Source organism: Theropithecus gelada, chromosome 7b (assembly GCF_003255815.1).
Source record: "Theropithecus gelada isolate Dixy chromosome 7b, Tgel_1.0, whole genome shotgun sequence".
Taxonomy (NCBI): Eukaryota; Metazoa; Chordata; class Mammalia; order Primates; family Cercopithecidae; genus Theropithecus; species Theropithecus gelada.
The window spans coordinates 68,186,373-68,201,930 of NC_037675.1; the positions used below are offsets into that span (position 1 = coordinate 68,186,373).

At 33.6% G+C, this 15,558-nt stretch overlaps 1 protein-coding gene across 7 annotated transcripts in view; it reads left to right on the forward strand.

Moving 5' to 3' along the window:
* GPHN (gephyrin) overlaps positions 1 to 15,558 on the forward strand; it is a 719,765-nt gene that overhangs the window by 352,841 nt on the left and 351,366 nt on the right. For 2 of the 7 annotated variants that reach the window (XM_025392024.1, XM_025392027.1), the window contains exon 5: positions 8,232 to 8,270. The exons of the other annotated variants lie outside the window; for them this stretch is intronic. In XM_025392024.1, coding sequence (XP_025247809.1) covers positions 8,232 to 8,270 — 39 coding nt within the window. The remainder of the gene's footprint in view (positions 1 to 8,231; positions 8,271 to 15,558) is intronic. 7 annotated transcript variants of the gene reach the window in all.

Genomic DNA, 15,558 nt, shown 5'->3' on the forward strand with positions numbered 1-15,558 from the left:
CTAAGTTACTAACAACATGTTAATGATTTTCAGTTTGTTACTCCTGTGAAAGATAGTGAGAATTTACATTTAATAACTCACCTAAAAGTTAATATTGGCCATTTTAACAATCAGAAAACACTCTCCTACAGAAACATAGCAAAAAACACCATATTTAATCATTTGTTTTTGATAGAAAATTTGATTTTGTTTTGAGTAAAATAAAATACCTGTTATACATGGTAAGGCTAAAATTAATCATATTGAACTAGGATTTTGACTATCTTAAAATTGTTCTATGCAAATAGGAAAATTAATATTAAATTGCTTACAAAGCAGAATACTAGAAACCCTTATACCTGAAGTATTTAAAACTGAATTTAATAAAATGTTCCATTCCTCTATGGTCAGATTTGATGGTTATATTTGATCCCATTTTAAGGAGCTCATCGTAATTTTATGAGATAGGTCCCATGTCATATCTTCGTATAAACATGTTGGCATGCAATATGGTATAGTGGAAAAGGCTTACACTACAGAGTCAGATTCCTAAATTTGAATATTAGTGCTACTACTTACTAACTATGAAACTTAAGGCAAGTTGACCTGTTCAAATCTGTTTTCTCATCTGCTAAATTAGCTGATGCCTACCTACCTCTCAAAATTGTTGATTCTAATAATAAACATAGTCAATAATAAAAACTAACACATATAGCAATTACTATGTGCAAGGAACTCTTTTAAGCATATGTTAACTCATTTAGTCTTGAAAACAACCATACAAGGCTGGGTGTGGTGGCTCATGCCTATAATCCTAGCCCTTTGGTAGGCCGAGGCGGTGGATCACTTGAGGTCAGGATTTTGAGACCAGCCTGGCCAACATGGTGAAACTCGTGTCTACTAAAATACAAAAAAATTAGCCAGGCATGTTGTTGCATGCCTGTGGTCCCAGCTACTCAGGAGGCCGAATCACGAGAATTACTTGAACCCAGGAGGCGGAAGTTGCAGTGAGCAAAGATGGGGCCACCTGGGTGACAGAGTGAGACGCTGTCTTAAAAAAATAAATAAATAAATAATATATGTATAAGGCAGGTACTATTTATTGTTAGCTCTGCCTTAAAGATGCAGAAACTGTGACACAGATTGATTCATTGACTTGCCCAAGATTTTTCAAGTAGTAAATGGCAATAAATGTGTGTAAAAGGATCTAACATAATGCCTGTAATCTTTGTAGATGCTCAGTATTCATTCTTTTTCTTCCTCATTTAACAGTACTACCTATTATCTCTAATTAGATATGGTAGCCCCAAATACTTTTGCTACTAACCATTGTGTTTCTAATAGCTATTGTTAACTACAAACATAACTGGTGGATATGTCTTAAAAATAAGGACTTGTCTTGAAACAGCCAGATATGTTAAAAAATAGCTTTTTAGCAATAGCCCACTGTATATCTGGGGTTTATAATTATTTTTATATTGTCCACTGAAAGCAGAATTTTTTTTTTCAGATCATAGGCACACTTAGTACCTTCCTGTTTGGTAAGAACAGCATTCATTGTCTTTGTTCAATGTAACAAATATTTATGAAGCACCTTGGGCTTTATCAAACCTAAAGCTGAAGTACATATACTCCTAAAATAGTCACATGACAATTCAAGACAGTATAAACCTGGTACCAGAAATATTCAGCCAATTCAGGCAAAAAGATTTATTCAAAGAGAAAGATTAAAAGTGAACTTGAGTAATCAGTGAAATTTTTGTAAAATTTAAGCTAAAATTGAGTGGGATTCAGGTTTTGAAAGAGGAAGACATTATGGTAGGAGTAAAGAAGAAGGAAAATGTTGAGCAAGGCACAGAGAAATACAAACATAAAATCTTTCTGGCTAAAACAGAGAATTCACTTTACATAGAAGGATGGATACACTAGACCTACATTATTTTATTTCTTTCAGACTGGCTAGGGAGGGACCAAATATAGAAATGAGAGATTTACTGTATTAGTCTGTTCTCACATCGCTAATAAAGACATACCCAAGACTGGATAATTTGTAAAAGAAAGAGGCTTAATTGACTCACAGTTCAGCAGGGTGTGGTAGGCCTTAGGAAACTTACAGTCATAGTGGAAGTTGAAGCAAACACGTCCTTCTTCACATGGTGGCAGCAAGTAGAAGTGCAGAGCCACAGGGGGAAAGGCCCCTTATAAAACCATCAGATCTCAAGAGAACTCACTATCATGAGAACCATGAGAAAAGTATGAGGGTAACTGCCCCATGATTAAATTATTAATACCTCCCGCTGAGTCCCTCCCATTACACATAGGGATTATGGGAATTACAATTCAAGACCAGATTTGGGTGGGGACACAACCAAACCATATCACTGTCCTTATTCAAAGATTCCTTGGAAACCAGAACTCATAAGTCTACTATCAGTCAGTATAGACAGTAAAATCATGCTTTCAGGACTTTCTTAGACACTTTTTTGGATCAGCATTTATTCAAATGCATATGAATACATTCCTCAGTAGGACTAACTTTATTCTTTTTGGAGTTTGTTTTTATGCCCTGGTAAAAAAAAAAAAAAAAAAGTTTTTATTTAATCTGCGAACATAGTAACTATCTATCTATTTATTTATTTATCAAATTTAAATTACTGAAAGGCACCAAATTCCAATTGTGTTGATTTGTTGTTTGGAAACCTTTTCAATCAATATTTCCCTTAGAATCAAGAATCAAGACAATCAAGGAATATGTTATCATAGATTTTGTCAGTGCTATATCTCTAGTTAGCTTAGCATTTGTATAAAATTACAAACTTTATAATAGTAGAGAAATCATAGTATCTCAGAATTTGAAGAGAACAAAGACCATCATGTTCAAAGCCCTAGCATGCCCTTTCCATCATTCCAGCCTGAACATTTCAATCATCACTTCTTCTATCGAAGAGTTCATTATTTAGACAACTCTAGTTGTTTGAAAGTCTAAATATATCAAACTGAAATCTGTCACCTTGTAATTTCTACCCACTTGTCCTAATTCTGCTCTTGGCTGTGCTCAAAAGAAGGTTAATTCCTCCTTTACATGACATTTCTGATATTTGAAAAGAAATGTTACGATTCTCCTTAAGTCTACTTACTTTTGGATTATTTTTGCATTTAATCTTTCCACCAGGCAGAGACTTGCCCAAAATATACATTCTCTATTTTTTATGCATGAAAAAATAAAAGCTCCATAGTAAAATGGTACCAGTATAAAAATTATAGGTACAAAATTAGACCATTTAGATAAATAATTAGAGCAATAATTGACTTTGCATTTAAGACTGTTAAGTTGAAAGGGTCCTATTCCACATAATAGCACTAAAGAGGGAAGAGTACATTGTTCCTTGAGGTCAGAATTTTTGCAATTTTGAGAATAAGGCAAAAACAAAAATTTCCTATGTGAAGAACCCACAAATAAAAATTAGATATTCAGTTTCCTTTAAATATATGTCCTAATTGTATACCTACTCTGTGTCAGAATATGCACTCAGCTTTTATGGGGCCCTATGGATAAGAGAGATCATATGTTAAATAAACATATAAGCAAGTGTACATGCAAGTGATGGTAAGTTCTGTTTCTAATTACAGTTCTAACTAGAAAAATAGTGTTGCCCATAGAACCTTTTATGGAGTAGCATAACAGACTGGTTAATTCTGCTCCATAATGGGCATAGAAATAATAAAAGTAATATGGTGGTTAAGAGCACAGACTATTTGGGTTTGAATCTTAGATCCACCTGTTATTAGTGTGCAACCCCATTTAATTTACTTAACTTTAAAAACCTGTTTTCTTATGTGTAAAATGAAGATAGTAAGAGTACTTGCCTCATAGAGTAGTTATATTATGTAAATAATATAAGCAAGGCACTAAAAACAATATTTCCTTGTGATATAAATCTTTGCTATTGTTATCTACAATATATTTAGAAAGAGCTTTAGCTTTAAAAATAAGTAAGTGATGGTTGAATAAATACTATAAGAATTATTCTCTGTAAGAAAAAATCAAACAGGGTAGGACCTAAAGTACACAATAGTATAGTTGTGGAAAAGGGAAAGGAAATACCAAAGAGGACTTGTTAAATCCTTATTTTAGCTTGAATTTATCAGTAATAATATCTTGAAATCACCTTTCTAGTTCACCCTTCCAAATCTACTCTTGTGAAATAAAAAGAGGCTAGCATACCAGAATACTTTGGTTTTGCAAAATGAGTGCTAAGAAATTAACAATTAAAATATAAATAAATATTTTGCAGATATATTAGTAAAATGCTAAAAGTATATTTATCTAGAGACATAGTCTAAGGAAGGGAGATTTCAGGATATTCCTTTCTTTACTACTCTCTGGAATCAGGAATATGGATTTCTCTCTCTGTATATTAGGTGCCCATCTATGAAATGGACTTACTGTTGCTTTTCACATAAAATGTAGTAAGATGACAACAAATGAGTACTTTATATCTGTCAAGTGCTATGAACTTCTCGGAATAATATCACTGAATTAGAAGGGAAGAATATTCGTAACTTTGTTGTTACTGCCTGCCATAAAAGGCATCTGATAGGGACTCAGAAAGTAGATTCAGGCAACAAAGTAAACAATTTGAATTATTCTAATAATTTTACCAGTATTGAAACTTGGAACTGCTACTAAAATATGAAGGACAAATGTCCACTGGAGGTAGTAACCATTTTAGATAGTTATTAATGGAACACAGATGAGAAGTAGCAGAAAGGATCCAAGTTCCTTCAAAAGATGCTGAAAAGAAAGAAGCAGTAAACCTCTCTTGTGTGTACAGTTTGAAGATGATGGTTGTCAGTGTCACTGAATGAGCAAGACCAAAAGCCAAAGGCAACAGTGTGGAAGAAGCAGTCCATCATGCTGGAAGGACTAATTGATATACAAAGAAATAAAGTATACCTCTCTGTGAAGAATGAAGATAACATTATAGCCATGAGTGCCACTGGGATAATTTAAGTGTCTTCCCCCTCAGCTTCTTCACTCCTTTCTATAAGTTGTATTGCAGCAAATAACATAATGTCCTTGCGTGGAATAATCCTCAGGCTAAACCTTTATGGAAAGAAAAGCTAGGTCAGTTTTGATTAGGAGGTGCTTCTGAATGCAGTTTTACAAAAATTTTTAAATACTCTTTTTTACAAAATGGAGGTATTTAAACCAGAGAGAATATAATTGTTAGTTTTGAATATTGTATAACTATAATGGAGTCTTATTATAATGTGTCAATTGCTATGATTCAAGATTACATTGTATAGGCAAACCCATTATAATGAGGTCACTTTAATAACCCCATTGATGGGATTCAAAAGAAATTCATATTATGCTAATTTCCAACTATTGTTAGGGTATGTATTTAGAAGTTTGGTTAATTGTGTGATACTTTGATATAAGTTCCCTTTATGGGCCCTATTTACTTCCTTTTTCATTCTCTCCCATTTTGCCATTTTTAAGACTTACTGGTATTGTACTTTGTCCCTTCAAGATGGGGCTGCTCTCTGGGGTAGATAGATGAATGAATATCACCCTCTTTAATAAATAATATTTAGAGGAATGAGAGGCTACTTGTATATAATATTGAAAGCAGGCCAGGTGCAGTGGCTCATACCTGTAATCCCAGCACTTTGGGAGGTCGAGGTGGGCAGATCACCTGAGGTCAGGAGTTTGAGACCAGCCTGGCCAACATGGTGAAACCTCATCTCCACTAAAAACAGAAAAATTAGCCAGGCATGATTACATGCCCCTGTAATCCCGTCTACTCAGGAGGCTGAGGGAGGGGAATCATTTGTACCCGGGAGGTGGAGATTGCAGTGAGCCAAGATCGCACCACTGCACTCCAGCCTGGGTAACAGAGAAAGACACTGTCTCAAAAATAAAATAAAAAATAAAATTAATAATAATAATAATATTGAAAGCAAATCCTAGTATAAGTATACATTCCCCCAAACATTTACTATGGGCAATAGTAGCAACAATATTAACAGTAAATTCTAGTGTATCATTGCTTAAAGTTTAGTTATTACTCTTTGCCTTCTAAATATAAAATACTATAGGACAGGGGTCAGCACACTTATTTAAAAGGGCCAGATGGTAAATTTTTTAGATTTTGTAGGCATATGGTCTCTGTCAAAATTACCCAACTCTGCCAGACCTGTAGCACAAAGGCAGCCACAGGTGATATAAATAAATGAGCCTGGCTGTGCTCTAACAAAACTTTATTATGGGCAGTGAATTTAGATTTCATATATTTCCATGTGTCATGAAATACTGTTCTTCTTTTGATTATCTCTTGAATCGTTAAAAAATACAAAGATCACTTGTAGATTGCAGGCCATACAAAAAAAAAAAAACAAAACGAAAACAGGAAATGGGCAGGATTTGGCCCTGGGGCTGTAGTTTGCCCACCCTGTTATAGAACATTCCTGTTCTATAGTGCACTAGCATCTGCTCTGTTAATCTAAAAGCTCATAGTATGTGAGCTTTCAGAAGAATACTCTGAAAATTTGAGACTGAGAGAGGAAGCCCCATAAGAAGTTAATGCTTCATGGACTCAAATATGTACTTAAAGCCTACAAGATATAGGTATAGATATAGATATAGATATAGATATATACATGCCAGGCACTGTTTCAGATGTTGAGATAGAGCAATGAGCTAATAAGTCAAAAGTTCCTACCTTTATGGAATTTACATTTTAGTGAGAGGATATAAACTATTAAAAAAACAAGTAAACTGTATAGTACTGGAGATGGTAAGTGCTATGTGTAAAAATTAACCAGGGAGGGAGGATAGTAGCCCAGGCAGGAAAGAGGGTTATAATTTTAAATAGGGTCATCCATTAAGGAAGGCCTCATTGATAAGATGACATTTGAACAAAGACCTAAAGGAGGAGAAAGAGGAAGCCATGGATAATCTGGAACCTGAATGCCACCCTTAGTGTAATAGAGTAGAGGCATGGCATGAACTGACATATTTTAATGTAGAAACAAGTTAGGAGACTATTAAAATAACCCAGGTGGAAAATGACAGTGGCTTAGACCAATGATAGAGGTGGAGGTAGTGAGAAGTAGATTATTGATATATTTTGAAGGGAGAGGTAAACAGATAGAATAAGATAAAGAGAGAAGTCAGGTATAAGACCTGACTTGGGAATTAGAAGGATGTAGTTTCCATTTAATGAAATGGAGAAGACTATGGGAAAAGTAGGTTTGAGGGGGAAGATCAAGAATTTTACTTTGGTTATGGAAATGTGAACTTCCTTTAGGTATTCAAGTGGAGATATTGAATTGCAATTAGATATTAGGTATATGAGGCTGAGCACAGTGGCTCACACCTGTAATCCCAGCACTTTGGGAGGTTGAGGTGGGCTGATCACATGAGGTAAGGAGTTCAAGACCAGCCTAGACAACCAGGTGAAACTCTGTCTCTACTAAAAGAAAAGAAAAGAAAAAAGCCAGACGTGGTGGTGCACGCCTGTAATCCCAGCTACTTAGGAGGCTGAGGCAGGAGAATTGCTTGAACCCAGGAGGCAGAGGTTTGCAGTGAGCTGAGATTGCGCCACTGTACTCCAGCCTGGGCGACAGAGTGAGACTCCTTCCCCCTGCCCCCCAAAAAAGTAGATATTAGGTATATGTATCTAGACTTCAGTAGGAAAATCTGGGCTAGAAATATTATTTTTGGAGTCATCAACATATAAATGGAATTAAAATCCATGACAATTGATGAGATCACCAAGATATTTACTGATACTACTATTTGTTGATTGACATTACTGCCCCTGATTGTTTCTCATCCACTTTCAAAGAGGTAGGTAGTTTCTAGTAATCTGTCCCCTCTGCTCATTCACAAAGAGTGGAAGGGATCCCACTGAATTAGAAGCCCGACCTACACAGGAAGTACCATTAGTTGACCATCTTCCCATTTTGCCATGGTGTAAACATAAGAGTGAATTTTTCCAAGTACCTCCTTGCTGGAAACTGTTTGCATTGGAGGTAAGTGTGAAAGGGGAGGTTGTGGGGAATGATGGGGTGAGGGCTTCCTAAACCTTTCCCATAACTCAGAAATGGTTTCATTCTGAGGAAGGGAGAAGGTTCAGGCTGGTTCTTATTTCCCTGAACCAGTTCATATAGCCCTAAATTTGACCTGCTTTCCTCAAACTGGGAGTCAGAAATCCCTTTTCTCTTCTGTTTTTCTGCTGCAGAAATTCCCAACATTCCCATTTTGTGGGCTCCAGAAAGGGGTAAGCGAAGACTTCAATCCCAGCCAATCATTTTCAGATTAATAATTTTTAGTGTTTTGGTTTCTTTTATCATCATAAAAAATGCTTGGACCCATTTTTCACATCTGTTTAATTTCTTTGTGGATTGCTATGTATCTATGTTCTAGGGTCATTCTGTATCCCTGGGCAATAGAGTTCAGATCCATCTGCTATTTCCATTTGTGTGCTGTTCTCTTGTGGATTCTCATTTGCAGTTTATTGATTACTGTATCCTAGATGGAAGACACCCAGTTCAGGGGACTGCCTCACTCTCAATCTCATCTTTTCCTGAATGGTGTTTTATTCCTCTGCTGAAAGCTTGTTATTACCCTATACAACTGCTTCTGATGATCTGTCATTGTTTCTCTACAGTTCTGTCTTCCTGCTTGATTGCCTTTGGTTTTTGTCTCTCCTTTTTGCCTCACTTCACTCATCTGCTGAATGATTTGCATTCTTCACTCACTGGTACTTTGTCCATCAGCAAATGGCCTGGTACTGCCGTATCCATCTGCCATTTTAGCATTTTAGACTGCCCAGCATTATCTATCTGCTCCCCTACAATTCCCCTATACTATGGCCTAACAAGTGCTACGCCATCTGCCTGCCTGATCTTGCCCTGCCCAATCTATACCTGTAACATTGTAAGTAGGTGAGATTGTTTAGCATTTCTGCTATCATCTACACTTGCCTTGTGCCACTGAGTTAGACTGCTGACTGAGTTTGCTCGACTGTTGCCTCCTCTTCCTATTTGCTGCCTGTGGCTGCCCCATTAATTTATTTGAGACATTGCAATCATCTCCTATGTACTTGCAACTTGCTGTTTGGCCTGTGTTGCCTCCTTTATAGTTTGCTGCATTTAAAAAATCACTGGCATTGCTCCTCTGTTGTCTTGTAACCCTGATCATATTTTATTTCCAATAAAAGTTTTACCTACATATTGTCCTAACATCTTAGAAATAGGAAAATGCTTTGCTATTTAACAGCCCAGTCCAGTTTGCTCCTAAAGTGACTTTTTAAACTCACTACCACCTGTCCTTTCTGCTTTTTTGTACAACTCCACATTCTTCTCTTTACATAAGAATATATATTTTTAAAAATCATCATCTTTGCTTAAGTTTTCTTTTCACATCATATATTATGTACATTTATTTCTCATGTATGGGATCTTTCAATAATTTTCCATATACTAAAATTATTTCTTAATTTATTTTTCCTAAATTTTCCAGGGTTTTATAAGGACAAGTTACTCCTATTAATTTTATTCTTTTTAATAAGACCAGAAGATTTTTTTGCAACTTTAAAAGTATCATCTCTAAAAATAATAAATTTAATTATCTTATAATTCTTTGTAGTTCAGATTAAAGTAGCTTTCTGCTCTGCCCTATTTTTTCCTTTGAGAATATCATTTCTCAGCTTCCTCATAGTTTACATAATACCAGTTCTTTAGAGATCCTTTAGATGTATTTATCTTCCTTCCTTTTAAACTCTTTTCTTGTATGTTGGGTAAACCTTTGAAATTGATATTTTCTCATTATTGTATTTGCAAAGTACTTGGCATCTAAAAATAACTTGCAACATAACATTATCTGCACTGTAAACCTTATAGTCTTAATAGCTTTTATCTAAATGAAAGCTCAAATACAAGAACCAAAGAATAATTTTGGTGAAATTTGCAAGAGTCTAAGGAGGAGATGTAAAGTGGAGTATGTATGTGTGCCTGCACATGTGTATATAGAGATTTGAAGTGTTTTATGTGTGTATCTACAACATCATTGTGCTCGAAGTGTGGAAAATGCTGAGTATCCATATTACATTTTATTTTTACAAAAAAATCTAAAGAGGTGATAGATTTAGGGATATGGAAAAAGTATGGATGGGTTTTTATTTTCTTTTAATAATATAGATAAAATTCGTCAGTGTGAAGAAAAGGATGCTCTAGGAAAGTTAAGAAAATCATTTCAGTAGCTTTTTAAAATTTTGATAAAATATAAACATAAAATTTACCATTTTAACCAATTTTAAGTGTACAGTTCAGTGATATTAACACATTCACAGTTTTGTGCAACTATCACCACTGTTTCTAGAACTTTTTTTTATCATTCCACATAGAAACTCTGTACCCATTAAATAAAAATTCCCCATTCCTCTCTCCCCCAACCCCTGGTAAACTCTAATCTATTTTCTGTCTTTATAAATTTGCCTATTCTAGATACCTCATATAAGTGGAATCATACAAGTTTTGTCTTTCAGTGTCAAGCTTATTTCACTTAGCAAAATGTTTTCAAGGTTCATTTATATTATATAATGTATTAGAATTTCATCCTTTTTTAACTCTAATTAATATTCCATTGTATGTATATACCACAACTTGTTTATCAGTTCACCTGTTGGTGGATACTGGGTTGTTTTCAGATTTTAACTTTTATAAATAATGCTCCTACAAACATTGGTGTGCAAGTATCTGTTTTTCTTTTGGTTATATAACTAGAAATGGATTCAATAGCATTTAATACTTTTGTCCACGAAAAAATTAAATTAATAGCAAAGAGATCAGGGAGAAACCACATAATTTATATGAAAGATTAATAAGTCCAAGATATTATATTAGGAACAGAAGAAATTATAAACTTTTAGAAAACAGAAGAAATTATAAACTTTTAGAAAGGCTACAGAAGGCCAAATGATAAAATTTAGAAGACTGTATTCTATAAATAAAAGGGAGAATGAAGTTAAAATAACACAGATCTTGGATGATTGCAAGATAACAAAAATGATTCTGAAGAAAGTTAAATTTTAAAAAAATAACCAACTTAAGGACAGTATGATGGCACATCTTTGAAATGGAATAATGTGGGCTTTTATAGAGGAGAGAGGTAGGCATTTGAAAGGCAGAATTTAAATGAAGATGACTAAGATGAGGGAACCAGGTCATGTTTAGAGGAACCAGAAATGGGAACAGGAATTCATTTCAATCCAGAGATCCTTCATCCTGTATACTCAGCCTTCTACCACTCATAGACATTTTTCTAAAAAGATTCCTAGGCTCAAACCCGAGATTCCGATTCAGTAGGTTTGGAATTTGGTTTAGGTAATGTGCAAATACATGCCTGTTTGTGTGTGTGTGTGTGTGTGTGTGTATGCACGTGTGTCTCTGTGTGTGTTTTAATCCACTGATGAAACACTGTACTCTGTACCATAGTGTCCTAGACCTTATAAGAATTAAATAAGTTAAAGAGAATTGGCCCTTGTCTTCAAGCAGTTTAAAACTGCAGTAGTTAAAATAATGATGGACTTAGGAAAGGCTTTCAATCTGTTAGGTGATAAGTTCTCATTTGTTAATTCAACAATTTTAGGGTGGTGATTTTTATACTCTATCAACTGAGGTTCTTCATCTAAACTATCAAACACAGAAAATTGTTTGACTACCTTCTCAATTATCCTAAGGGTGGCACACCAGCTAGTACCATTCTATATGCGTGAGAGAGAAGTTAATTCACTAGATACAAAAATTCTCTCAGAACCTTTTAAGAAAGGTTGGGTAATCTGTAGTCTGCTAGGAATATGTGACACAAAGACATAAAACTTTGCTCTTAAGGGGCTCACATTCCAGGAGAGGGGAAAAGACATTTAACAAAAAATGCATTTCTAATATCAACCGCACAATTTTGTTCTTTTCATCTAATGGTCTGAGGGAAATGTTCAGAGTGGCTGTATATAAGGAAATCCTTTCACCTCTTCTAAGCATTATTGATTCAGGAAGAAGAATGTAATAAGAATGATAAATTCTGTATTACAGCTTTTCACAGCTGAAGGATGCTGGCAGTAACTTAAATGTCAATAGGAATCTCTTTAATTTTAAAGCCTAGAGCATTCAGTGGCAGGTTAGTGATTTCATTGATAGCTATTAATAAGCAACAGTAACTAAAACCAGGTTTATTAGTTTCATAGTGAAGAGTAGAAAATGGCTATAGGTAAGTTGATAACTAATGTCTAATAGTCTGTTCTTGAACGTAATTGAAAGCACAGTGAGAGATTTTTGCCCCCGAAGTACAACTCTTATACCAATAATGAAAATGTTCAGGAATTTAATTTATTCTCACTATCAATTAAAACTCACTAAAATTCCTGGTGTCAGAAGGTTCAGTCATATTCATTAGTTTTTCTTATGGATTTAATTATTTCTGAACTATAAATTTATTTGTCCTCCCTGTACTGATGTGTGCATTTAAACTTGAGAGCAGTTAGCTTTCATTCCTATTACTGAGTACTTCACACTGATTCCTTTAGGATAAACTTTACTAACACATTTTTCCTTCTTCCTTCCAATTTCTTACCAAACTTTATTTTAACAGCACAGCTATGGGAAGGTCAAGGTTGTCATGTCAACAGAAAAGCACTACAATAGAAATTACGACCAGATTAGCTTGTTTTCTTAGCAATAATGAACAATTTTAAAAGATTTTGCTTTGCCTGCATTCATTCTGAAAAACATTTCAAAACAGAAAAAGCAGATTATGCAGATATTTTAATAATGTGGAATAAAGGAAAATATAAGAGTAACATAATTTTATGAAACTCATTTTATTAATAATAAATATACTTTTTCTTGTCTTATGATCTCTGAACTCCTATTTTATTTTGAGGAAACTGAATTTAAAATAGAGTGCTATAATGTGTTTCCTTTGTGTGAAAGTTAATCTGAGAAGACAATACGTCTATCTCATTCTTACTAGGCTTCAAGTCCTTTATATCTAATAACAAGAAAATTATCTGAATTAGGCAACTACTGTCTAACAAATCATCTATTTTTTCTTTTACTTTTTTATTTTCTCCACTGAATGACAGCAGAATGTATTCAAGACCTTGCAAAGGATATGGTTGAAGACGTAGCTTCCTTATATAAACATTTTGTGAAGGTGTCCATAAAATGAAGTGAAACTTTTGTGAAGTTTCACTTTTTTGATTTTGAATATGGATAATAACAGTAGCAGGCACTAATAATCAGTCTCTTAGTTTCTCAATTTCTTTTCCCCCCATTTGCCCTCCTACCATCAAATACTTCAATGTTGCTGGCAGAAGCTAACTCCTGGCACAAGAAGTCAGGTAGGTGAGAAAGAGATCACTGGGGGAAAGTAAATTGCCCCAGAAAGACAGACTTTTTGGTACAAAGATCCTTTATTCACACGTAACAGTCTTTAATTTTATGAACATCAAAATCAATACCTGAAAAGTTCACTAGTTAGATATTTGGAAGTTTTTAAAATACAAGACACCACGAGACTTTTTGTATTTGACTTAGAATGCTTTTTAGATTTCTTATAATATTTAGTAATTATGAAGAAATTTAGTGTTTTTTACTTATATCAGCAACATAAAAACTGCTCAAATTTGATTCCTTACATGTTCAGGAATCAATTTTTCTTTGGTTTATTCATAGCCATAGTAGTACATGTATATTTACTTCGCAATCAAAGGTAGTAATTGCCTTACAGAGATCTTAAGCAGAGGTCCTCAAAGAAAATACTATATCTCTTATAAGTTAAATTATTTCTCATCCAATGCTTTCTTATCAAAATTAAGATAGACTCTGTGAGAGGGATAAAATATGAAGTCTGTTTAGATATCCTGCTTCTCATGAAGGTTAGTAACTACGTGGTAAGGCTAAAGACCATCTGTAAAAAGCTTCTCTTTTACCAACAAGAAAACTGGTTTTCAAATTTCCATACTTTCCAGTTAGTGTTAAAATATTAGGAGCACACCATTTTGCATATTATATGTGTTCAACCACAGCATAAAATGACCTTTTTATTGTGAAATGGGTATTCAAACCATATTTTAATAGAAAAATATATGGTCATTTAGGAAAAGGAAAAGATGACGTTCATCTTTTTAATAATAGAGTTTTAAAATAACTCTTTTTTTACTGAACATGGAAATAATATGTGTTTTTTGCAAAAAAAAAAAAAAAAGAATTTGGTGAAAATATAGCAAAGTAAAATGAAGTTGATAAAAACACTAATAATCTGAATCCACAATTATTACCTAAGACTAATTCATTAATTTGTCCAACTGGGAGCACATCATATATACTGGTTTATAGCTTGGTTTTCTTAGTAATATCAACCCAATTATTATAATAATTACTAAAATGTATAGTACACTTACTGTATGCCATGTGTTTTTATAAGTACTTTGTATATCTACAATATTTATTTGTATATTTAATCTATACAACAAGCCTACAGAATAGGTAGGCTTATTGATAAGAAAATTACATTTAGAAAGATTAAATGATTGAATAAATTGACCTAGATATAGCAAAAGATGATAGAACTAGAATTTGAACTAGGTAGTCTTTACTCCAGATACCTTGCTCTTAGCCACTCTCCTTTTCAGATAATGTAATCTTTTTCTTCATTTAATAACTGTTCTACAGAAAACTGGGATTTGTCAATCACTGAAAAATATTAAAAACCTATGAATAATTTAATTTCGCTATCATTAAACATTTAGGTTATTTCCTATTTTCTATCACATTCTCTTTGTATAAATTATTATGTATACTTCTGATGATCACTTTAGAAATATTTCCATAAAATAGAATAACTCACTCAAAATTGTGAAGTCTCATATTACATATCACTAAATGACCCTCTTAGAATATGTACAAATTTATATATTTGTACTATCAGTTTATGAGATTGTATTTCCATTAATCATTATAAATCTTACGAATCTGGTAGGTGAAAAATTGTGTTTTTATTGGCATGTTGTAGAATATTAATTTTTAATCTTACCAATCTGGTAGATGAAAAATTGTATTTTTATTGGCATTTATAGAAGAGTTAGATTAAACACTGTTCTTGAATTTATTCAGTTTTGTTTCTCCTTTTATAAACTGCCTGGGTTTTTTGTTTTGTTTTGTTTTTGGCTCAGTAGCTGTTCTTAAATACTGATTCTAACCACAAAGAGGACTGTAAAGAATTGGTTGTCACGAAATAATTTTGGTAAGGTCAAATTTATGTTTTGGCTGTATCATTTTGACACATAAACCATTCATTTTCTCATTTCTCAAACTCCAGTGACATATTAGTACTCAATTATTTTATCACTAATGCTCTTAACAACACAGATCAAGCCAAAAACTATATCCTGAATCAAAGGCATGAAGTTAATAAAATACAACCACATTTCTTTCTAATAAGTTAGTTTTTCCCTTTGTGAGATTTTTTTTTTTTTTTTTTTTTTTTTTTTTTTTTTTTTTTTTTTT